At 36.1% G+C, this 26,779-nt stretch overlaps 1 protein-coding gene across 31 annotated transcripts in view; it reads left to right on the forward strand.

The window, feature by feature from the left end:
* The window catches only part of Snap91 (synaptosome associated protein 91), a 120,279-nt gene extending 93,766 nt beyond the window's left edge, over positions 1-26,513 (forward strand). For 17 of the 31 annotated variants that reach the window (XM_026410528.2, XM_077802164.1, XM_026410545.2 and 14 more), the window contains 7 exons: positions 5,134-5,268; positions 6,898-7,047; positions 13,146-13,176; positions 14,043-14,154; positions 22,206-22,289; positions 22,891-22,995; positions 26,421-26,513. In XM_026410528.2, the coding sequence (XP_026266313.2) occupies positions 5,134-5,268; positions 6,898-7,047; positions 13,146-13,176; positions 14,043-14,154; positions 22,206-22,289; positions 22,891-22,995; positions 26,421-26,513 (710 nt within the window). The other 14 variants (XM_077802166.1, XM_077802168.1, XM_077802176.1 and 11 more) reach the window with 6 other exon arrangements.
* The last annotated feature ends 266 nt before the right edge of the window (positions 26,514-26,779 follow it).

Here is a 26,779-nt window from a genome sequence, read left to right on the forward strand (position 1 = left end):
TTGTGAAGAATATAAAAGAAAATAATACATTTACACCATCATGGGATTGGTTATTGGGCTGAGGACTTTCATCTCAGCCTGATTAAGATTAGAATTTTTTTAAAGAGAGAGAGAGAGAGAGAGAGAGAGAGAGAGAGAGAGAGAGAGAGAGAGAGAGAATTTAATTTTTTTTATTTAGTTTTTGGCAGACACAACATCTTTATTTGTATGTGGTGCTGAGGATTGAACCCAGGCCTCACACATGCCAGGCGAGCATGCTACTGCTTGAGCCACATCCCCAGCCCCAAAATTAGAGTTTTTTGAAAAAAAATATGTTTACATGTAAAAACTATATATATAATTAAGTGTTAAAAAGATTTTAGATATTCTCTCCAAACCATTCTGATTATTTGTAGGATAAAGATATTATTCATGGCAGGTGCAGTGCTGCATCCTATAATACCAGCAGCTGGGGAAGATGAGGCAGAAGGATCACGAATTCAAAGCCAGCCTCAGCAAAAGTGAGGCACTAAGCAACTCAGTGAGACCCTGCTCTAAATAATACAAAATAGGACTGGGGATGTGGCTCAATGGTCAAGTGCCCTGAGTTCAATCCCTGGTACCCCAAAAAAAGAAATAAAAAAAAAAGAAAAGAAAAAATAAAGCTACCTTTTTTGCTCAAGATACACAAACTGAAAATGTCAGTGTTTGAAAGATATAGAGATTCTGGATAACAAAGGTAAGAATAGAATGAAGAAAAATTAGATGTATTTGAATAATATGCCTCTGAGGTCACCATCAAGGAGGACAACCATAGACACAAGTCCAAGGTAACTGTACCATAAATCTGTGTTAGGATAGGAAAGTGCCCTGTCCTATCTTTAATCCCAAAGACAGGGAACAATGTGAGCCAACTTAACGAAGCCCTTTGTAGTTTTGCATTCCTTCTCTTAACCACATTTTAGCAGAGCCACAGAATTCCTTGAAGTGAGTTTTAAACACCAAAATGTTTCATGTGGAATTAAAAACTAACAACTTCTACTAAGGGAAGGTGTGCGGAGGGCCTACTAGTTCTACCATCCTGTGTAGGAGTAGTAATCAATCTGAAAGCATCAGACAACAGGCTCCGAGACAACTGCTCCTAAAAAAATACTATTTCAGACCCATTAGTGGAATGTATTAATAACTGATTGCATCTCTGACAATACATGAAACAATATCATCTTTACATTAATGGAGCAAATGTTAGGTTTCAGGATAGTATTGTGGAAGTGTTTTTATTTACCAGTAGTTTTAAATTTTCACTCTCCTGACCAAGATGATGTGATGTTTAGGTATATTATGATGCTCAGGTTCAATGTATCTGTATTAATAGTACTTCATTAATTGCCTATGTTCCTTTCCCTTTGGAAAGATACATCTGTAAGCCTAATCATCTGTGATTAAAAACACCATATCTGCAGATGGTTGAGGCCCTGGAGGTAGTTGACTATTCAGCTATCGCAGGACAGTTCATATATGGGACATCTAGAAGCCCATTTGTTATTATCCTATTTCCAATTCCAGTCTATAGAGCATCTTTCTTAATATCACTTAGAACCATGCAGAAAGATAATGGTTTGGGTTTTTCTATTATTTACCTCTATTTCATGGCTATAAAGCTTCAGTTACTTAACAGAAGTTTCCCAAGCTCCTCATTTCCTGTTTAGTTCTTTATATAGTATAGCAATAGTGGATCTCTTCTTTAAAATAATCAATTGATCATTTTATATCACTTAATATGTATTTAATTACCCTAGACCTGTGAGAGCATATGCTTCATAAGAACTGAGTATACTGAAGCCAGCCATGGTGATCCATACCTGTAATACCTTCTACTTGGGAGGGTTAGAAGATTACAAGTTCAAGGCCAGACTGGGCGACTTAGCAAGACCCTATCTGAAAATAATAAAATAAAAAGGGCTGGGAATGCAGCTCCGTGTAGAGTATTCCTGAGTTTAATCCCCAATGCCAGAGGAAGAGGGGGCTGAATATCAGGCAAAAAAAATTATCCTTCCAGATGTATGTTTATGAACCCAAACAAGGATAAACTCCAACCTTATTCCTGGGTGTGAGAAACAACAGTCCATGTTGTGCAGTGCCAAGGAGCCGGGGCTCTGGAAGCTTCTTCAGTGGAATCCTGGATCTGTCAAAACATGACCTTGGGTACATTATTTAATCTCTCTGACCTCAGTTTTCTCATCTGTTAAACCTTTTGGGGTGGTTGTAAGGATTAAATTAGCTAAATTAAATGTATGTTTTAGATTGAACCATATGAAATTACTGTTTTTGTGAGATCTCAATGATCAAATTTAGGCAGTTCATGTGTTTCAAATGATTCTACCTAAAAAAGAATGCTTACAACAATGCCTGGCCCTTGGGAAGCCTCATGCCAATGTCGGCTTTACAGTTCACTTCCTTAGAAGAGGCACTGATTTTTTTCAGGGACCATTATTATTTATTTGCCTGTAGATTTGGTGTTGGCTTCAAGTGAAACACATTAGCACTAAGCAGATGAACCCTGTAAGAAGGTATGCTTTTTCCTTTTCTTTCTGCTGAATCTTGGCTAAGTTCTCAGTTTCTCTGTAGTCACTTCCTGGAATGGTAGTGTTCCAAAGATAGATCCTACATCCTAAGGTACTTTCCAATACTACTACACTATGATTCTGGAATCTAGTGTTCTTTCCTTGGCCAAGTTTTCAGAAATCCAATCAAGTGCAGCTATCACATTCACTATAACAAGTACACCATATAACAATAGTGTAAATTGACCACAGCCATATTTAGTTAGAGGAATAAGGTAATGTTTTTTTTTTTTTTTTTTTTTAAATCAGCATTAACACAGCCACCCATCTCCCTAAAAACAAAGCAGTTACATAAAAAAATAATAGTTACTTCTAGCCTGCCTTTTCTCCATGTTATTGGTTTTTAGGGATCTGAAAATTATATTTTCCTCAGTAAAGAAATCTAGAAGTGACACTAATGTCACTCAAATACTAAAATGTGACCACTGTGAAGTTGAAAATGACCATTTTCTAATAAGGAACAATTTATCCAAACTCATGATTTTGTTTGTTTGCTGTGAAACTGGGGGTTAAAACCAGGGCATCACAGATACTAAACAAATGTTCTACCACTAAGCCACATCCCCTATATAGACCTTGTTTTGATACAGGTCTATATAGGTTGCCTAGGGTGGTCTTGATTTTTAGTCCTCCTATCTCCTCAGCCTCCTGAGTAATTGGGATTACAGAGTTGTGCCACCACACCCAGTTGAATTTTTTTCATGTATGTATACAAGGAAAGCATAAACCCAAGTCACTGTCCATTTCCAGGAACAGCAAGGCATAAATATTATGCTACCTCCTTTAAAAAAATTGGAGAGTTTAATGGACATTATTTTCAAAATTATAAATTTGTTTTATATAAATTTGAATATAACTTTAGTGAATTTTTTTGAATCATTGTGTTTTTGCAAACTGTGAAGAAGAGATGATGTAGCTAGTTTTGAAAGAAATGTATGTCCGTACTGGGTATAACAAAGACTTCTAATAGTAATTAATTCTTTTGATAGAATATCAATTGGTGCCTTAAGAAATCATGTGATGGGAATTTAGAGTATTTGCCTACCATGTGCAGAACCCTGGATTTGATCCCTAGCATGGGGCAGGTTGGGGGTACACTGCACAAGAAGGGAAGGAGAAAAAAACGAAGAGACAAAACTTATTTCCTTCACAGGTTGCATATTTTCATACAGAAGCAATACATAATAACTTCTTCTCTTTCTGTTACTTGAAAAAAGTCATTTTCTTCCAACCTTCAAAGATCAAATATTTAATTGGTGGTTTGGTTAATTTTCACCAATCTTTAATATCTCCTTATCTTCTATACTCAGAAATGTCCTTTATTCACCAAACATAATTCAATGTCTTAGGCACTGTGCTGAATATTCATGAAAAGACAAGAAAAAAAGATACAGCTTCCAACTCCACAATACCATCTCTGGGTTTTGGATTTGGGGAGCATGGGGATAAAGATATATGATGAGGATCTGGAGATTATATTATAAACTCCTTATAAGGAGTAAAGTGGAGCTACATACCAGGCACTAAAGACAATGGTGTGAATATGAGATGTGGGTGGTGGGTGGTGGAATGCAGCTGGCAGCAGTGGGAGGCAGGATAAGGCAAGGAAGATCTCCCAGAGCAGGCATGTGGCACAGGGAATGATGGTGATAATGCAGCCCAGTATGTAGGGATGATGAGGGGCCAGTGGGCAGACATAGACGGGACGACTGCTCTACAAAGGAATTCACATTAAAGAAAGCTGAAAGCTTTGAGAAAAGTAACCTTCAAAATTTTCTACTCAAAAAGATCATGCTGGGTGCACTGCAGAAGCTGGATGGGAGGAGGTTCACACTAGAGACAGGACCTCCCACCAGCCACCCCCATATTTATAAATCCCAAGAGCAGTGATGGAAGGGACCTATTCTTGGTAACAACGTTAGACCTAAAACATATATGAAAAATATTAAGGAGGATTTGATGCGTGTTTTTCTAAGTTATATTTTATTATACTACGCCAATGTGTGCAACTAATACTTGGTATTGATTTGAAGAAATGTAAAATGTCCATGTAATGAAAAATCATTATCTGAATTTTAATCCTAATGATACTTTCTTTGTTTTATGTTCTACATTATAATAACTGATTTGGATGCCACAGGTTTTCTTAATAAGGGTATATATTCTTGGGCTGGGGTTGCTCAGCAGTATAGCACTCACCCAGCACATGAGAGGCCCTGGATTCAATCCTTAGCACCACATAAAAATAAATAAATAAAGGTATTGTGTCCAACTACAACTAAAAAATAAATAAATATTTTTAAAAATATGGGTATATATTCTTCTGTGCTATCTTGTTCATAATCAAATTAAGTCTCTAACTAATACATGGCATATTAAGATACTTGGAAAACTTTTTTAAAAATTCCCCAGTTTCACTAATCTACATGAATTCATTTCCTTTTCAGTTTTTTTTTTTTCCTGTTGTTATGGCTTTTACCCACCTCTCACTGTTTTTGCTTATATTTTTCTGCAACTATTTTTTTTTCAGGATTTGGGGGTTCTTTCATGGCCCCTTCTCCATCACCAGTGACTCCAGCTCAGAATAATCTGCTACAGCCCAATTTTGAGGCAGCTTTTGGAACAACACCTTCAACGTCTGGCAGCAGCTCCTTTGATCCTTCAGGTAAGGCAGTGATTTTCAAACACTTTTGTCATTTATTCTGATAAATAAAATGCACCACCTAAAGTTCATGCATTTTCAGGAAATTTACAACAGGAAAATACTGAGTGATAACCTGGTGCTAAAACTTCACAAAATCTCTCATTCTATACCTTAAATCAAAATTTCCAATACATCTTGGTAGCCTTAAGAATAACTGCAATCCTTTCTGTTTCTGTTTTCTTTTTTTTTTTTAGCAGAAATCTAATTTAACATGCACATCATCTATATGCATGAGTGTACATGCACATGATTTATAGCTGGTAAAGGGAAAATAAGTGCTTTGCATTCAATCTTTGTACAGTCCCTGAATATGAGGACACCCCTCCCCTTGCTGTTGCTTACACCTTGTGAAGCTTGCATGGCCCTCAGTTTTATAAAGTGAGACACAAGTAGTTTCTTTGCTGCCTTTAACCTTTCGTCACTGCTGTCACTCTGTTTGTATTCTCTTCCATTCTCTACTCTTCCCACGCTGGGTCCTTACTACAAATTTTCAATTGGTGAGTTTTTGGCAATTAAATGTGTTTCAGAAACACCCTAAATCTACTCCCTGCCTGACAATTTGGTTGCTTCTATTGCCAGTGCCTACTTGAATGTTGTCCTTCTTTACTTTAGAGTTACTGTATTGTGTTTCTCATAGATATGTATAGCTTTTTGATAAAATTCAACAACCACAAAGTTTTTTATGTAGCTATTAGCAATATCTCATGAAAACCCTGAGTCTGTATTTTGAATGGTCTTTCTGTATTCTAGGAACCGAATAAGTGATATATGTTATGTGGTGATCAGGAACTACCACGGATGGCATTTTATTTCTAATATCTAAAATACCTTTTAATTTAAATAGTCCCTAAAAGTAGAACCAAAATTAATTTCAGTTATGAGAGGAAAATTAACATTACTACTTCTTAAGTCAACTGTTTTTCAGATACTTATCTCTAGTTGCCAAACATTAGATCAGATTTTATTTTGATATTAATTTCATAGAAGACTCAATCTTCTTTACTCATTTAAGAATAATTTTTAAAGTACACATCTTAGGTTTCCAGAGTAAATAATTTAGGTTTTGCTGTAAATCACTACCATTTTGAATAAAAAGTGCTTTAGTGGTTGTTTTTAATAAGAGTAGCAATGGTTACCACTTATTGAGTGCCTACACAGAGCAAGCATTATAATAAAAATATAGGTATATATATTTAACTTAATCTTCACAACAAAGCTATATATTAGTGGTACTCTTCACATTTACAGATAAGAAAACTAAAAGCTCAGAGAATAGCTTTCTCAGGGTCTCACAGCTGGTGAGACATGCAGCTGAATTGCAGCCCCAATCTGTGTTCTTTCCTGTACATTATACAGCTTTTTTTTCCCATTTTTCCATCTTTGTTCATGTCCATTAGTATTTCCATACTTTCTGAGTAGACATACATAGATATGTTCTTAGTGTTCTAGTCATGAAAAGAGTGAATTACATGCCTTCTTTTATAAGAATGTATATTCACTTATTTCCATAATTTTTCAAGATAATAACTCTTTGATTTTGAACATGGCTCATTTTTCAATTATTCTGAACCTGGTCTATTTGATTTCCAGTTTTTGATGGTCTAGGTGATCTTCTGATGCCAACCATGGCACCAGCCGGGCAGCCTGCACCTGTCTCAATGATACCACCCAGTCCTGCAATGGCAGCCAGCAAAGCCCTTGGGAGTGACCTTGATTCATCTCTTGCCAGCTTAGTAGGCAGTGAGTAGTTTAGTTTTCTTTAACTGAAGCATATGTTAATTGGTTTTTCTGTCTTTTCGTGCTTTGTTTCGGGTTTCACTCATAGGTACGTTTATCAAGGATTGGATAGAAATACTTAGTGTTTCATACTATACAGTTCCTCGGGAGGTAAAAACTTGCTACTGCATCTTCTCATAAACAGTATGTATGACACTTAAAAAAAAACCTCGGGGTAATTCACCATGTTAATAAGCTAAGTAAGAAAAGCATATGATTATCTTTCTTGTATTTTATTTATTTATTTAATTAGGTATATATGACAACAGAATGCATTTTGATTGATTGTACAAAATTGCAGCATAACTTTTTATTTCTCTGGCTGCACACCATATAGCATCTCACTATATGTGCAGTCATACATGTATCCAGGGTAATGATATCCATCTCATTCTACCATTTTTCCTGCCCCCATACCCCCTCCATTGCCATTCCTCCCTTTACCTAATCAAAGTTCTTCCATTTTTCCCATGCCCCCCGCCTTTATGGATCAGCATCCATTTATCAGAGAGAATACATCCATTTTTGGTTTGGGGGGATTGGCTTACTTTGATTAGCATGATATTCTCCAACTCCATTTATTTACCTGAAAATGCCATAATTTTATTCTCTTTTAACTCTGAGTAATATTACATTATGTATATACACCACAATTTCTTTATCCATTCATCTACTGAAGGGCATCTAGGTTGCTTCCACACTTTAGCTATTGTAAACTGAGCTGCTATAAACATTGATGTGGCTGCATTACCATAGTATGCTGATTTTAAATCCTTTGGGTATAGACCAAGGAGTGGCATAGCTGGGTCAAATGGTAGTTCCATTCCAGGTTTTCTAAGGACTCTCCATACTGCTTTCCAGATTGGCTGTACCAATTTCCAGTCCCAGCAACAATGTATGAGCATGCCTTTTCCTGTACATCCTTGCCAGTGCTTATTGTTTGTATTCTTGATAACTGCCATTCTGACTGGTGTGAGATGAAATCTTAGAGTAGTTTGATTTGCATTTCTCTAATTACTAGAGATGTTGAGCATTTTAATCTAAGTCATCAAAAAGATAGTTAAGGAGCATACACAAGTGTGAAACCAAGTTCATTATGCATAATAAGTACTTAATTCTCCAACCATTTGAAAATTAGAATACAATAAATTATATTAAATGCAGAATATTTACAAGTTATGTATCTGAGTTTCAGTCATTCATTTAACAAATATTTATTCTATATCAGGCATTCTTCCAGGCTTTAGAGATAAGTCATGAAGAAAATAGATACTATTTCTATCCTTATGGTCATTGGGAAGGGCAGAGACAAACAGTAAATAATTGAAAATAGGCAAATTCTATAGTATGTGGAGTCACAACTGCCATGGAGAGAAACAGAACAGGCAGAGGGGAAGTGGGAGCACTACAGGTAGTAGAAGCCTTACCAAGAAAGTAAAATTTGAGCAAAAAATTGAAGGTAAAGGAGTAAACTATGTAGCTATATGAAGGACAGCATTTACAGGCCAAGGAAGAAGTCAGTGCAAAGACATTGGGGCACAAGATAGCCTGGCAATTTCAAGGAATATGAAGGAGACTTGAGGCTGGAACTGAATAATGAAGGAGTAAGGCCTAGGCAATGAGGGCAGTTATAACAAAGATTGACCTTTCTTTTTAACTCTGAATTTTAATTTCCATTGAGATGAATGTTTACCATTGCAGATATCTTTCATGACTCCAGACAGTATCAAAACCTTAGCAGATCACTGATACAGACTTCTTTAACCTATGCATCGTCCTGTGTACAAGCTTTTTGTTTTTCATTCATTGCTCTTGTTTGGGGCATCTATGAAAATGCTTTCATGACACCCGAGGAGAAGATAATTGAGTGTTTCCTTCAACTCACTGGGAGATTTCATGTGTTGAATACTATAATATATCACCTAAGTCCCCCTTCATAAATAAAGAACTCATATCCTATGGTAGCCTAAAAGTGTTCAACCAACAGCCCCAGTTTCAACCATCTTTGAGAATTATCTCAGCCGAAAAAACTAATCCACTCCAGGAATGACTAAACAGTCTTGAAAAATAACAAATTTGGAGGATTCACATCTCCTAATTTCAGAATTTCTTCAAAGCTATAGTAGTCAAGACAAATGATGCTGACATAACAGTAGATGAATAGATCAATAAATAAAAAGCCCAGAAACAAACTTTCATGTATATAGTCAAAATCAATTTTGACAAGAATGCCAAAACCGTTCAATGAGGGAAAAGCTAATATTTTTAATAACTTGTGTTGAAATAACTGGATAGCCTCATGCCAAAGAATGAAATTAACTCTTTATATCACCCACAAAAGCCAATTCAAAAGGAATCAAAGATATAAATGTAAACTATGAAACTCTCAGAAGACAACTTAGACATAAATCTTCATGACTTTGGATTAGGCAGTGGCTTCTTAAATACAATACCTAAAACACAAGCAACCAAAGATAAAAAGATTAATAGGAATTCATCAAAATCAAAACTTTTTGTGCGCAGATGATACCATGAAGAAAATAAAAAGGGGGGGGTAGGAAAGATAGTAGAATAATCAGACCCTATGTATGTATGTAACTATATAACCAGTGTGATTATACATCATGTACCACCAGAAGAATGAGAAATTATACTCTATTATATATGATGTATCAAAGTGTATTCTAATGTCATGCATAACTGATTAAAACAAACTTAAAAAAATTTTTTAAAGCAAACACATATTTCCTAAAGGACTTTATAAATGTATAGGGGATTTTTACAGTTCAATAATAACAAAATAAATAACAGTTTAAAAATTGGCAAAGGACTCAAATAGTCATTTCTTCAAAAAAAAAAGTTATAAAAGTAGCCAGTCAGTATGTAGAAAGATATTGAACATCATTAGCCATCAAGACCACAATGACAAAACACTTCACAACCACTAGGATGTATATAATAAAAAAGACAGATAACAAGTGTAGATGAGGATGTGGAGAAATTAAAACCCTCCAGTATTGCTTATGAGAAGGTAACACAGTAAAAGTGCTATGAAAAGAAGTCTCACAGGTCCTCAACGTGTTAGCGTAGAGTTACCAGACGACTCAGCAATTTCACTCCTATGTATATGGAGTGGAAATCAAAATACAGATCTATACAAAAACACGTACACAAATGTTCACAGCATTATTACTTATGATAGCCAAAAAGTAGAAGCATTCAGTGAACGAATGGGTACACAAAAGAAGTATACATACAAAATGCATATTATTTGTATTTAAAAAGAAGGATGTTCTGAAACTTGCTACATCATGGATAAACCATGAAGTTATTACACTAAGTGAAATAAAGCAGGCCCCAAATACCACACATGACATGATACCGTTCATAAGAAGTGTTTCCAATAGGAAAATGGGCAGAGGCAAGAGGCAGAGAGAAAAGGGAGAAAGAGGAGTAACCACCAATGAGCACGGGGTTTCCATTTGAGATGGTGTAAATATTTTAAAATTCTTTGATGGTTGCACAATTCTGTGAACACACTAAAAGTATTGAATCGTGCACTTTAAAAGGTGAATTTTGTGATGTGAATTATATCTCAGCAAAAAAATGTTTTTAAAAACACTTCCCAATGTTAGCCAAAGCTTCTGTAGAGACTGAATCTCTGTCTCGCCCAGTGGCAGTTCCTCCTCTTCTCTTCCAATATTGTGTGATGATTATTTCAGAACCTTCCTTGTAGGCACCTGGCTGCAGTAATGCTGGGCCTCAGCTTACAGGCCCATCTGCCACAGAAATGCAGAAGGGGTTGAGTACACACATCTGTAACACATCTGCTTATTTTTGCCTTTTTTTGCATCAACAGGCATAAATATGTGGTTCAGCTTTTTAATTGTTTAATACATAGAGATTTAGAGTTTAGTCTTGTTTTGAAAAATAAATTTTAAATATGACATTTCTTTATCTTTCACAAACAAAAATGACAAGCCAAGCCTGTTGGCACATGTAGTCCTAGCTGCTTGGAAGGGTGAGGCAAGAGAATCCCTTGAGCCTAGGAGTTTGAGGCCAGCATAAGCAATAAAGTGAAACATTGTCTCTAAAAAAATAAATAAATAAAGACTGAAATTACGTATAATGGTTTTTGTATTTGGTGTTCTGAGTTATAGAATAACATTTTATTCTATTTTGTGATGTCAAGATTTGGACAAAATAAATATTAATGTTCTCTAACAAATCAACCTGCATTTATTAGGACCTTTGTACTGGCTGTTAACTCAAGCTAGAAAGCTCTAGGTTGTAGGAAATGAGGGTCAGGACATCTAGATCTGGAAGCAACATTTTATGGGTGCCACAGCTCAGAGGGATAATTCCCAAAGTCTGAGTTCAGGCACAGCAGGACTTTCACTTTTGTACATAAACAAGTTTGGGGTACATCAAGGCAAGGGAGTTTGTGCAATTCTATTGGAGAGTGCATTCTACATTCCTTGTATGGGTACAAGCTTGTCAACAACCTAGGGACTCAGCTCATACAGCCTAGGGACTTTTATTGCACTGAACCCAAAGGGGAATTGTTCTCTCCCCACTACATTATTTCCTGCTTCTACTACTGCAGGTAGCTGTTACCTGCTGCAAGCCTCTATGGTTAAATGTCAGTAAGCAGAGCCAGTGTGTCAGTGTGCAAAACCACAGCTTGTCAGCTTTTAAACTGGTATTGTTCATGTTCTGTTCTTTGACTTTTCTTCACAGTATTTCCCAGTTGCCCAGAACAATGTCTGATATAAGTAAGCTCATTAAATCTTTGCTGAATTAATAAATGAATGGAAATTAGAGTAGAATGATCGAGCCAGCTGGATAGGGGTTTTAAGACTACCCCCACATCCACTGATACACTAGGACTCACAGGACTCAGCATACAGTTATACTTACAGCTGAGATTTATGACAGCAGCATAGTTAGGTTGCACAGCTGGATCATAAGGAGAATGACTCTGGTAAAATATATATGCAGACTTCTTATGTTCTCTCTTTTCTATGAGGAGATGTTTAGCCCGCAACCAGTACTGGCTTCATGAATGAAGGTTTGTAATATGAGAAACCTCTAGGGAGTTTTGAATTAAAGAGACAAGACTCTAATTACCTTTAAACCATCTCCAAGATGGCTTCTCCTACCTCCAGCTTCAAGCTACCTATTATGGTATCGAGGTTGCCTGCAGAGGAGAGAGAGAGAGAGAGAGAGAGAGAGAGAGAGAGAGAGAGAGAGAGAGAGAGAGAACATGCCAGGGAGTAGACTTTTATTGGGGAACAAAAAATTCTGGGGAAAATCCCATCCAATGAAGATTAAGGGGGCAGTGTCCCAAGGTCAGGTGCGACGATTGGGTCTTCAGGAATTATGGCCAGACACGCCTCTACACGGACAAGCCCTCGGACCTGAGAAGGGTGGAGAAAGCTCTGGACACAAGACGTGCCTAAGCGCCTCTCGCCCAGCCAGGGAGATAACTCAAATCATGTTCCAGGATGGCCTCCCACAGAGATGAGCACACTCTTTCCCAGGAATGTGTGTGAGACGTTTCTGCCCAGGGAAGCCCTTCAGAGTCTCAGCACCCAGGGTCCTTACTGGCTGCCAGACATGTGGGCACTCTCTGCCTGGCATATACCAAGACTCCAGGCCTGCAGAAAGCAGGCAGGAGTTCAGCATAACCCCCATGGATGTATGAAAAGTCTAGGCCCAGTGAGCCAGTTATCACCAGTTATTATTAATTATAATTTAGACAAAGTTCTGTCTTATTGTAATGAGAGCTATTTACTGGTCAAACCTAAGTGTCCTCGGATAAGTCTGCTCCGTCTACTCTTTTCTGGACACTGGTTCATATTAAAATGTGATCATTAGGTCTATCATGAAGTAAAAGAAAACTCTTAAATTTATAGATACATCTCTTAATATAGTTTTTTTAATAACTGAATGTGTGCAAAATTTGGACTTTCTCTAAACTTCTGATTCTTTGATTTCTTAAATATCATATAAGCTGACCATAGACATTTATATCGTTTTTTTCTTTTATCTATTTATAGATCTTGGAATTTCTGGTACTACATCAAAAAAGTAAGTGCTTTGAAATTACCTGGTTTCCTTTTGACAATGTATTTCTATTTATTTGAGACTATCAAACATTGCATTCATACAACACATTCTCAGCCTACATAATTTCAAAGTTGGTTTATATTTCATTTGGGGTTTTTGTTGTTATTCTCCTGACACCTCCAAACTATTGCTCAGCTATGAAAAGGAGTCATATATTTCTGTCTCCAAGATTGTCAATGTTACGTCTAGAAATCCCTGGGGATGTGCTTTGAATATTTTAATAGCTTTACATTCTATATTCATAACGATCTTCCTAGCTAACATTGATTTCAAATAGTCTTTCATGGAGTATCAGTTTCAAGGAAAAATAGCAAACAATGTACCCTTTTCTTAGATGTATGTTTTGTCATTTAGTTAGGACACATTTTACAGAAAGAGGCACCTTACAATCACTGTAAGTCAGCTTATAGACACGATATTTTGTGTGAAACCTTTATTAAACCCTCTAAGAATCCAAAAGATGGCATCACTAATGCATGTTAAATTAAACACCATCTAAGAGTTCAGGAGGTATTGTAATTTTATTTGGAATTTACTATAATGAGTGAGGAATTCAGATGGATTTTCTGGCATACTTTCCTACTTATATGTTATAAGAAATTTCTATTATCATTGAGGTCCAAATTATATATGATTTTTTTTTTCAAATGTTTATGAGATTTCTTAGTTACAATATGATAAGACTCCTCTGTAAGTTTCAACCTATTCTCTTTTTTACCACTTGACTCAGAGTACTTTTTAAACCCAAATAAAAGAATCCAAGGAGCCATGCACCCTTTTTTTCTAATTCTAGTTTTTCATCATTTATTTTGCCTGCTTGATTTTAGGGGAGATCTTCAGTGGAATGCTGGAGAGAAAAAGTTGACTGGTGGAGCCAACTGGCAGCCGAAAGTAATGCCAGCCACGTGGTCAGCAGGTGTTCCGTCAAGTGCACCTTTGGTACGCAACCCTCAGAGCCCAGGGCAGTGTGGGCAAGTGTATAGAGCAGGGTGTGTTTTGCTAAACTTGACCACTGACCTTGTAGTTCATCTTCCACATTGAAGAAGTATAAGCAAGATGCAGACTTTACTGAAATTCAAATTCCATTGACTTTAATAATTATGACTTATTTTTATTTTAAATATTTTCAAATAGTAACTATGTTTGCTCTCTGTTTGAAATTATGGAAATGGTTTTTCAAAAGCATTTAATATCACTTGACAATTATATATTTTATCACACTTCTTGCTAGTTTCCTGATTGTCAATAAATAATGAAAGCTTTTTTTATTACTAGGAAGATTGGGCAGTTTTCTACTGTGTAAGTGGCATTTTGTTTTGAAACTCTATTTAATTTTTGCTCACCACTTTTAAAATTCAAACTACTAACATCATCTTTTCCATAGAATTTGAATAGATTTAATTTTGATATTTTAATTTTCTATATATGCCTCTATTTAAGCAAATCTAGGCAAGTTACTGTTTCCCAAGGCCACTTACAGTTTTCCACCTTTGCTTACCACCCTCACCTGTCTACATCATACCCATCTCTAAAGCTCCCTTGGCATCGTTCTTTCCTTGTTACTGAATTAATTCTTATTCATCACTCACTACTCCCAGCTAAACAAACATGCATGGAACTAAATTAATATAAATTAGAATGTAAATGTTGTGCTAAGTGAGAGAAACCATACACAAAAGGCTACATAGCATAGGATTCTGTTTGGATGCAGCATCTGGAAGAAACAAGTCAAAAAAAGAAAAGAAAGGAAAAGAAACAGGGAGCAAATTACTAGATTCTTCTGGGGAAAAGGGAAATTGGAAGTCTTTGGGGGTCTTAGAAATGTTCTGGGATTAGATAATGGTGATGATTTCACAATATTATAAATATACTGAATTGTACAACTGTTAAAATGGTAAATTTAAGTAGTATGTGAATTTTAGCTCAATAAGACATTTTTAAAAGAAAGAAAATACTAATGATAGTATTTCTGATTCACTCTTTACCCATCAATCAAAGGCTAGGTGATAGACTATTTACCAAACCCTAATTATATCATTAGGACTTAAGGCTATGAAGGGGAAAAAGGTTTTATTTATTATCAAAACAAAATAAACTTGCAGAAATTATTGATTAATACATTTTTAAATTGCTTTAAGCTCAAAATAACCTTATGCCAAGTGGCATATTTTGGAGTGACATATTCTCCTACCCTACAACATCTTTTGCCTAGTTTATAATTAGATTATTAGTGGAGCTTTAAGAGATTGTCATACATTCTTTTTTTTTAATGTTACTAATTATGATTATCAACCTCACTGTACATTAGTAATATTGAGTCTTCTAATCCATGAACCTGAGATAGCTCTGTTATATTTTCATTAATTTCTCTTAACTTTGTTTTGTATTATATAGGTAATTCTCATAATTTATAAAATATTTTAAAATCCATATGTCTATGAATATGTATGCAAAATTGCAACTATTTCTTTTTTTTTCTTTTTTTATTGGTTGTTCAAAACATTACAAAGCTCTTGACATATCATATTTCATACATTAGATTCAAGTAGGTTATGAACTCCCATTTTTACCCCAAATACAGATTGCAGAATCACGTAGGTTACACATCCACATTTTTACATAATGCCATATTAGTAACTGTTGTATTCTGCTACCTTTCCTATCCTCTACTATCCCCCCTCCCCTCCCCTCCCATCTTCTCTCTCTACCCCATCTACTGTAATTCATTTCTCTCCTTGTTTTTTTTCCCATTCCCCTCACAACCTCTTATATGTAATTTTGTATAACAATGAGGGTCTCCTTCCATTTCCATGCAATTTCCCTTTTCTCTCCCTTTCCCTCCCACCTCATGTCTCTGTTTAATGTTAATCTTTTCCTCCTGCTCTTCCTCCCTGCCCTGTTCTTAGTTGCTCTCATTATATCAAAGACATTTGGCATTTGTTTTTTAGGGATTGGCTAGCTTCACTTAGCATAATCTGCTCTAGTGCCATCCATTTCCCTGTAAATTCCATGATTTGTCATTTTTTAGTGCTGCATAATACTCCATTGTGTATAAATGCCACATTTTTTTTATCCATTCATCTATTGAAGGGCATCTGGGTTGGTTCCACAGTCTAGCTATTGTGAATTGTGCTGCTATGAACATTGATGTGGCAGTATCCCTGTAGCATGCTCTTTTAAGGTCTTCAGGGAATAGTCCGAGAAAGGCAATAGCTGGGTCAAATGGTGGTTCCATTCCCAGCTTTCCCAGGAATCTCCATACTGCTTTCCAAATTGGCCACACCAATTTGCAGTCCCACCAGCAATGTACAAGAGTACCCTTTTCCCCACATCCTCGCCAGCACTTGTTGTTATTTGACTTAATAATGGCTGCCAATCTTACTGGAGTGAGATGGTATCTTAGGGTGGTTTTGATTTGCATTTCTCTGACTGCTAGAGATGGTGAGCATTTTTTCATGTACTTGTTGATTGATTGTATGTCCTCCTCTGAGAAGTGTCTGTTCGGGTCCTCGGCCCATTTGTTGATTGGGTTATTTGTTATCTTATTGTTTAATTTTTTGAGTTCTTTGTATACTCTGGATATTAGGGCTCTATCTGAAGTGTGAGGAGTAAAAATTTGTTCCCAGGATGTAGGCTCCCTATTTACCTCTCTTATTGTTTCTCTTGCTGAGAAAAAACTTTTTAGTTTGAGTAAGTCCCATTTGTTGATTCTTGTCATTAACTCTTATACTATGGGTGTCCTATTAAGGAATTTGGAGCCCGACCCCACAATATGTAGATCGGAGCCAACTTTTTCTCCCTCAGACGCAGTGTCTCTGATTTGATATCAAGCTCCTTGATCCATTTTTTTTTATTGGTTGTTCACAACATTACAAAGCTCATGACATATCATATTTCATACATTAGATTGAAGTGGGTTATGAACTCCCAATTTTACCCCAAATGCAGATTGCAGAATCACGTCGGTTACACATCCACAATTTTACATAATGCCCAATTAGTAATTGTTGTATTCTGCTACTTTCCCTATCCCCTACTATCCCCCCTCCCCTCCCCTCCCATCTTCTCTCTCTACCCCATCTATTGTAATTCATTTCTCTCCTTGTTAATTTTCCCATTCCCCTCACAACCTCTTATATGTAATATTGTATAGCAATGAGGGTCTCCCTTCATTTCCATGCAATTTCCCTTTTCTCTCCCTTTCCCTCCCATCTCATGTCTCTGTTTAATGTTAATCTTTTCTTCCTGCTCTTCCTCCCTGCTCTGTTCATAGTTGCTCTCATTATATCAAAGAAGACATTTGGTATTTGTTTTTTAGGGATTGACTAGCTTCACTAAGCATAATCTGCTCTAGTGCCATCCATTTCCCTGCAAATTCTATGATTTTGTCATTTTTTATTGCTGCATAGTACTCCATTGTGTATAGATGCCACATTTTTTTTATCCATTCATCTATTGAAGGGCATCTGGGTTGGTTCCACAGTCTAGCTATTGTGAATTGTGCTGCTATGAACATCGATGTGGCAGTATCCCTGTAGCATGCTCTTTTAAGGTCTTCAGGGAATAGTCCGAGAAGGGCAATAGCTGGGTCAAATGGTGGTTCCATTCCCAGCTTTCCCAGGAATCTCCAAACTGCTTTCCAAATTGGCCGCACCAATTTGCAGTCCCACCAGCAATGTACAAGAGTACCCTTTTCTCCACATCCTCGCCAGCACTTGTTGTTGTTTGACTTCATAGTGGCTGCCAATCTTACTGGAGTGAGATGGTATCTTAGGGTGGTTTTGATTTGCATTTCTCTGACTGCTAGAGATGGTGAGCATTTTTTCATGTACTTGTTGATTGATTGTATATCCTCCTCTGAGAAGTGTCTGTTCAGGTCCTTGGCCCATTTGTTGATTGGGTTATTTGCTATCTTATTGTCTAATTTTTTGAGTTCTTTGTATACTCTGGATATTAGGGCTCTATCTGAAGTGTGAGGAGTAAAAATTTGTTCCCAGGATGTAGGCTCCCTATTTACCTCTCTTATTGTTTCTCTTGCTGAGAAAAAACTTTTTAGTTTAAGTAAGTCCCATTTGTTGATTCTTGTTATTAACTCTTGTGCTATGGGTGTCCTATTAAGGAATTTGGAGCCCGACCCCACAATATGTAAATCATAGCCAACTTTTTCTTCTATCAGGCAAAGAGTCTCTGATTTGATATCAAGCTCCTTGATCCATTTTGAGTTAACTTTTGTGCATGGTGAGAGAAAGGGATTCAGTTTCATTTTGTTGCATATGGATTTCCAGTTTTCCCAACACCATTTGTTGAAGATGCTATCCTTCCTCCATTGCATGCTTTTAGCCCCTTTATCAAATATAAGATAGTTGTAACTTTGTGGATTAGTCTCTGTGTCCTCTATTCTATACCATTGGTCCACCCGCCTGTTTTGGTACCAGTACCATGCTGTTTTGGTCACTATTGCTCTGTAATATAGTTTGAAATCTGGTATCGCTATACCGCCTGATTCACACTTCCTGCTTAGAATTGCTTTTGCTATTCTGGGTCTTTTATTTTTCCATATGAATTTCATGATTGCTTTATCTATTTCTTCAAGAAATGCTGTTGGGATTTTGATTGGCATTGCATTAAACCTATAGAGAACTTTTGGTAATATCGCCATTTTGATAATGTTAGTTCGGCCTATCCATGAACAGGGTATATTTTTCCATCTTCTAAGGTCTTCTTCTACTTCTCTCTTTAGGGTTCTGTAGTTTTCATTGTATAAATCTTTCACCTCTTTTGTTAGGTTGATTCCCAAGTATTTTATTTTTTTTGAGGATATTGTGAATGGAGTGTTTTTCCTCATTTCCGTTTCAGAAGTTTTGTCGCTGATATACAGAAATGCCTTTGATTTGTGCGTGTTGATTTTATATCCTGCCACTTTGCTGAATTCATTTATTAGTTCTAGTAGTTTCTTTGTAGATCCTTTTGGGTCTTCTAGGTATAGAATCATGTCATCTGCAAATAGTGATAATTTAAGTTCTTCTTTTCCTATTGTTATGCCTTTAATTTCCTTAGTCTGTCTAATTGCTCTGGCCAGTGTTTCAAGAACTATATTGAATAGAAGTGGTGATAGAGGGCATCCCTGTCTTGTTCCAGATTTTAGAGGGAATTCCTTGATCCATTTTGAGTTAACTTTTGTGCATGGCGAGAGAAGGGGATTCAGTTTCATTTTGTTGCATATGGATTTCCAGATTTCCCAGCACCATTTGTTGAAGATGCTATCCTTCCTCCATTGCATGCTTTTAGCCCCTTTATCAAATATAAGATAGTTGTAACTTTGTGGATTAGTCTCTGTGTCCTCTATTCTGTACCATTGGTCCACCCGCCTGTTTTGGTACCAGTACCATGATAAATGCTCATCAGATATATGATTTGCAAATATTTTATCTCATTTTGTAAACTATCTTTTCATTTTCTTGATAGTGTTCTTTGATATTCAACATTTTTAATTCTGATAAACTCATTATACCTAATTTTTTCTTTTAATTCATGTGCTTTTGGTATCATATTTAAGAAACCATTGTTTAATTCAAGATCTTAAAGCTTTTCAACTGTTTCCAAGACTTTTATAGTGTTATATCTTAAATTAAGTCTTGGACCTATTTGTGTGTGTGTGTGTGTGTGTGTCTAGGTCCAGTGTAATTATTTGCATGTGGAAATCCTGTTGTAGAAGAAACATTTGTTGAAAAGACTATTGTTTCTCTTTTAATTGTTTTCAATACCCTTGACAAAAATCATTTGGCCATAGAGACATATAGGTTTATTTCCATATTCTTTCTTATGTTGTATTAGATCTATATGTCTATCATTATGCTAATAGTATGCTATTTTGATTAATGTAGCTTTGTATTAAGTTTTAAAACCAGGAAGAGTCTTCCAAATTTCTTCTTTTTAAAGACTGTTTGGCTATTCTTGTCCCCTTGCGTTTTCATATAAACTTTAAATTCAGTTTGTCAATTTCTAAAAAAAAGGGGGGGGCAGTCAAAATTTAGATAGGAATTGCCTACTGCATTCTTTCTATTATTATGTCTTTGAATCCATGAACAGAGACCAACTTTTCATTTTCTTAGTTGTTCTTTAATTTCTTTCAACGATGTTTTATGATTGCCAGTATACAAGTATTATACTCTCTTGTTAAATTTATTTCTAAATATTTTATTATTTTTTATATTATTATAAATGGAATTATTATCACAATTATGTTTTTGATTAATCATTATTAGTATAAAATGAACTACCACAATGATTTTTATATATTGATCTTATATTCTCAGCTTTAAGGAAATTATTTATTAGTTTTGGTACTTTCTTGTTTGAATTCTGTGGGGTTTTCTATATTTAAGATCATGTCATCTGTGAATAAAGATAGTTTTATTCTTTCCTTTTCAGTCTGCTATTTCATCCTTTTTCCTGCTAATTTTCCTGGCTGAAATTTCTGGTGCATCTTGTTCTTGGAAGAAATCTTTCAATCATTTACCTTTTGGGTTTGTTTTTTTTTTTTTTTTTTGGATACCCTTTGTCAGATTGAGGACTTTCTCTTCTTTCCCTAGTTTGTTGAGTAGGTTTTTGTTTGTTTGTGTTTTGGTTTGGGTTTTGGTTTTGGTTTGGTTTTGTCATGAAAGGGTGTTAGTTTTATCAAATGTTTTTTTTTTTCTGTATCTATTGAGATGTTTGTTCATTGTGATTTTCTCTAATTTGGTCTTGAGGTCTCTATTAGGAAATGAATATAGTCCTGCCCTAATGGGGCTTCAGGGCAGTGATTATGAATGTTCACAGTGCCTTTAAAGGACACCTTGTGAGCCACCAAGTGCCTAAATGCCTAATTCGTGACCAGGTATCCCTCTCATGGGAGACTCGTATAGTGGCAAATAAATTTAGCTAAGCTGGGGAGCAGAAGATGGGATTAGAGTAAGGTAAAATGCCACAAAACATATTGCTCTTACCAAGATTCCTCTGATTTTCAATAAGTACTTCATGGATTGCTGCAAATTTTTAGATAGTTTCTAGAATCCAGTAAAGATAATTCTGACAGTTGTTGCCTGCTTTTTCATTGCTTTTATGGATGAGAGGATTTTGGAGTCCCTTAGTTCATCATTTTTGTTGACATCACTATAGTATCTTCTTCTTTTAATTAGGATTTGTTCTAATGATCGAGTTAAATGATTACAGTAGGATTAATTTTAAACAAGAGGGAAATATTAGGAAGTTTTGATGCATGACTGAAAACTGAGCCCTGAACTTGATAACAGCACATGCATTCTGTACTATGTGCAGTCTTCTAAAGGCTTTCTATTCTGAGGATTAATTTTAGTCCTTGTGCAACAGCCAAAAGTTAAAAAGAAGCAAATAAAACATAGAAAAGAGTAATGTGAAACATAGAAAAGAATGATATAAAAGTGCGAGAGGCGATATTGGCCAAATTATATTGTTATATATTTTGTGCATGCATGAATATGTAACAAATTTCACCATTATATACAACTATATGGAAAATATGGAAAAAATTTAAGGGGGAGTGGAAGCCAACCATTAAAATGTAAGTGAAAATAGGATCCTCATGTCTAACCTGTCAAAGGAAATGATAGGAAAAGAGAAGCTTAGAGAAGCTTAATTCATTCCCAGTGAGGGTGAGTATAAGGAATTTGAGAGGAAGCCCAATGTTCTTGCAAGCCAGCAAGTACAAACAGTACTACCAACAGTGAACAGTACTACCATCAAGTTAGTAACTTTGTTTATATCATTGGTGTAGTACTAGAGTCATCTGCTTTTTAAACTTAAAACCAAAATTTGAGATTTCTTTATATCTCCACACATAAACTTGAAATACATTCATTTTTAAATTATATTGTCATTTTAAAAACAAATTATTTTGTTTCTTTGTGTGTGTTTGTTTGGGGTGTGTGTGTGTGTGCATGCGCTCATGTGGTTTTGTGGGTATGTGTGTGCAGCAAGGAGCAGTACCTCCAACCAGTTCAGTTCCTCCTGTGGCCGGGGCCCCATCTGTTGGACAACCTGGAGCAGGATTTGGAATGGTGAGTGATGACCTATTCTAAAAATTGTGATTGACATTTACATGTTCTTTGCCAAATCCCAAATTATCAAATACTCCTACAGAATATAATTCTCCTCAAAATGCAGCAAACTTAAAAAGTTACCTGCTTCAGGCCTTAAGTGGCCTACCATGTTGTTATAAAAATCAGTTATAAAATACTTAAATTCTGCCACCAAATTTCAGTACATTGTTATGTCCCTTTTGGAATAACATATGTTAATCATAATCTTAACACAATGAATCAAAATCAGCCCTGAATCACTATACTAGGACTTTTCACTAATCAGCAACTTTTAGGGCCATAGAGAAACAAGTTTTTATCTCTTCAAGAGTTATGCTTGAAGAAGGTGAATGAGCAGCAAGGCCTGGTGGGGATGAGGATGCTGTGTAGCCATCTGGCTTGTATCCCTGCTCAGGGACTCTCCCATCTGACAGCCTCAACACCCAGAGGTCAAAATAACCCATTCCAGTTTTTCACCCACCTGGAATCTTCAAAAATTGTGAGAAGCATATAAAAATCATCCTTGTTGGGGTGTCACCCTGGTGACTCTGTTGGGCTCTAAACAAGTCTTCCTTTTCAGCCTCCTGCTGGGACAGGCATGCCCATGATGCCGCAGCAGCCAGTCATGTTCGCACAGCCCATGATGAGGCCACCCTTTGGAGCCACAGCTGTACCTGGCACACAGGTCTGTCTCTTCATGTACACACATCAGTGACATTGACCCCTAAGTATAAGACTGTCACGTGGTTAACCATTTCAAAAGTGTTTTTACCTAATGTGCTTCTCATACCTGTTGCTTCAGAAGTGAAGGAATCAGAGAAGACAGATTAGCAAGAGTGTGAGGTCTTGAGGGAAAGCTAACTGTCCTCAGGTCCCTCTGTTCTTCTTTTACTTAACTCAAAATGGTACAGGAAAACAACCAGGCATGTGAGGCATCCAAGGCATAAGGCATGCATGAGTACTTCTGATCCGTGGTTTTATTATGTGTTTCCAGAGTTAGCCAGAAAAGTTCAAGGCATAGTCCTCCAGGCTGCCAACTCTGCCCAACACTTGTGACACATCAACAGCAGTGAGTTTGCCAAACTGCAAAGTCTCAGGGAACTGTGCCATAAGAATCTCCTCTCTTCAAACATCAGCCACGAGTTTGGGAATCCCCAGGGCCACCATCATCTCAGACTAGCTAGCTATAAATTTGAGGTTTTCCATGACCACCCTCAGATTTGATAATTCTCTAGAATGACTCCCAGAACTCAAGAATGTGCCAAATTTAGGATCACAGTTTTCTTTGTAGTGAACAGATACAAATTAGATGCAGCTAAAGGAAGAGGTCATGAGTGACATATAGGAGAACTTCAAGCATGAAACTTCTCTGTCCCCAGGGATGTGTTCCTCTCCCAGCATCAATGTATGACAATCCACACACAGTGTTGTCAGCTCAGGAAGCTCACTCAAGCATTAAGGTCCAGAGTTATTGAGACTTCATTATATAAGAATGATCAGTTGAAAAAGGAAAAAAAAAAGCAAGATTGAGAGAGAGAAATATTAGGTATGAGTTAAGTTCAATTTCTAATCCTCCTCCTTCTGAAGATCAGGTTGGCATTATGTGGCAGGTCTTTCTGGCATGGCCCACCTCCATGCTGAGTTATTTTGTCAGCATAATCTAGAAAGAGCCCCTGGGAGTCACCTGGTTAGCATAATTTTATCAGGCAGGTTGCAGGAGCCCATCGTGAAGAGCAAATTTTCTGTCACTCAGAAAATCACAAAGATTTAGAGGTCACCTAGTAGGATCCAGGACAAAGGGAAAATGTGTCTTGAGGCAAAATTCCTTACTATGCCACCATGTGCTCCCTCCGTTTACCAAGATGTCAAAAGATATGCCCAATAAATGCACTTTGTTGAACTGCTGCTAATACTCATCGTACTGATGAGTTATATCTATCTGGCAAGGTAGAAACATATATGTGGAACCAAGGAGATCTTCACCATTGAGAATGTGACTTGGACAGAGTCAGCACCAAATTATAACTTTAGTAGCAGCACGCCAAACAAACTGAACGAAATAGCTCAAGTAGAGTTTACTGATATCAATGTATGGTTTCTTTCACTCCTATAACATTTTTAATTTACTAAGTGGATACTTATCTGTAGGATACTTACTCTACACTTTCTGAGTATACTCTAACCCCATTTGCTTTCTTGATCCGCATCTAAATCCATCTTCTACTTGTTCCCCAAATTTGCTTTCAACTTCTTCACTTTAATACCTCAAAAGCCACAGTGATCAGGAGAAAAAAAAATGGTGGTTGTTGAAAAAGACAACTTGGAATATGAGAAGCCCTAGCCTTCATGGCCATAACAATACACTGACTTCAGGACAGGTTTTCTAGTCTGCTTGGAGACCAAGAAACCCTGCCTATTGTTGTTTTTTTGGAGGGTATGAGGAAGGTTTGGGACCTACTCATGGGTTAAGTTTAACCTTGCATGCTTAAATTCTAAGATGAATTTCACTGTGTTTCCTTGATGGTTGAATAGACCTGTGAATATTTATCATATTTGAGGAAGACAGAATGTTTCTGTTTTAATGAACAATGTTTTTGAAGTTGTTTTTTAGTCTTGTATTTGGTGTGTTGAAAGCTTTAGAAAAAAATTAATATAGAGAGATATATGTGGAACCAAAGAGATTTCATTAATATAATCTTATTACTAAAAGTAATTGTTTTTCTTGCATAATACCATATTTAGCATCAATTATTTACCTAATTTGGAAAATAGATGATATGAAAATATATTGTTTTAATCAGTAATTGAATTTAGAATAAATCAGGGAATGGTGTGTCAGATAATTTTTACGTTTTCTATTTACAAGAAGCATAGTAACCCCAGAGTATAAAATAAAATGAGTTTGTAGCTTCAGAATTCATAGTAGTTTTAATATTAATGATGCCTGGACTATCCCAATATTCGTTAATTGGTTGATATTGTAACATTGTCATCTCACCTGATTATTAATTGTGGACCAATTCTACAGTTTCTTCCAAGCAATTTCAAGGTTGGTGTTTATTTTTTCTGAGAATTCAAGTAAGCATTATCTCAGTTCTACAAATGGAAATTTGACAGATAGATAATGCAGTAGTTTCTGGACATAGGAACACATCTGAAAATCCTTAATTCTGGAGCTCTGCTTCCTGAACCAGTAAAAACATACACCCTGCCCCAAAGTCCCAGAGTTCTGAAATTCCTATCATCTTACAAGCATGGGAAATTAATTAGATTCAAAGGATAGATGTCAGGTATTACTCTAGACAGAGTGAGTGAGATTTTTAAGGTCTTTACCCTGACATTCCTGCAGAAGCCTGCTTCCAGAAATTATTTCTGTCACAGATGAAAATCATTTAGTTATTGGTTCAGTAGAAGCAAAATTAGTTAATTCTTTTTCCTTTTACTACAAGACCCATATGTTTCTTTCCTGTAATTATTTAGCCTTCTCTGTGAGCTGGACAGGTGGGACTGGGATTAGAAGTCAGTGGTGTTCACAAATAGAACCCTAAAATAATTTATGTGAAATCCTAGCATATTTAGTTAATAATATTAAGTAATTTCATAAGTGGCTGTCTGCAAACTTTCCTTTCAATTTTCCTTTCAAACTGATTGTCACTGTGAAAAAAAGACATTTAAATTTCTTTATTAGTTTAGTAGTACTAATAACTCAAAGTAAAAGTGTTTTTATAGAAAAAATGATCACTTTTGTTTGTTTGTTTGTTTGTTTGACTATATATTTGTAATATCCTTATGTGACTAATTTTTTACATCTCCCCAATTCATGTCCATATTGTTCTACCAGAGTCCCCAAATTTTACTTTGGCTAAATTTGATGTCAGGAAATTTCAAGAAAGCCAAACAAATATCATTTGAATTGTATTTTACCACTCCAAAATCAAACACAACACTGTGACTAAGTAGAACAAAGTAGCTTTAAAAAAAAAAAAAAAAACTTTCAGCCATCTATTCTTCTGCATGTTTTTTTCTGCAATATATGTTCTGCCTAATGCTTACCTATCTCTCTGTTTGCTTTCTATCTCTGCTCTTTGGGGCTGGCTTTCTCCCCGTTAGCTTTCTCCAAGCCCTACACCTGCCACTCAGAGTCCCAAGAAACCTCCAGCAAAGGACCCATTAGCGGATCTTAACATCAAGGATTTCTTGTAAACAATTTAAGGTATCTTCTATTGAGATTTTCCTGTGGACTTTTAATGATGAGCTATACAATGCTTGGCTATTTCAGATATGATATTTGTTCTTTCTTTGTTTTGAGTGGATATGTATAATGATAACTCAAATGTTTCAAGTTTTAAAATCGATATTAAAAGCTATCATTATTAATGATTTTTTTTAAAAAATTTACTTATAAAACTAGGAGGAAGAGACCACACCTGTAATTAGTGGCATCTACCTGTAATCTCAGGAAGCTGAGG

This window comes from Urocitellus parryii, chromosome 8 (genome assembly GCF_045843805.1).
Source record: "Urocitellus parryii isolate mUroPar1 chromosome 8, mUroPar1.hap1, whole genome shotgun sequence".
NCBI classification, from domain to species: Eukaryota; Metazoa; Chordata; class Mammalia; order Rodentia; family Sciuridae; genus Urocitellus; species Urocitellus parryii.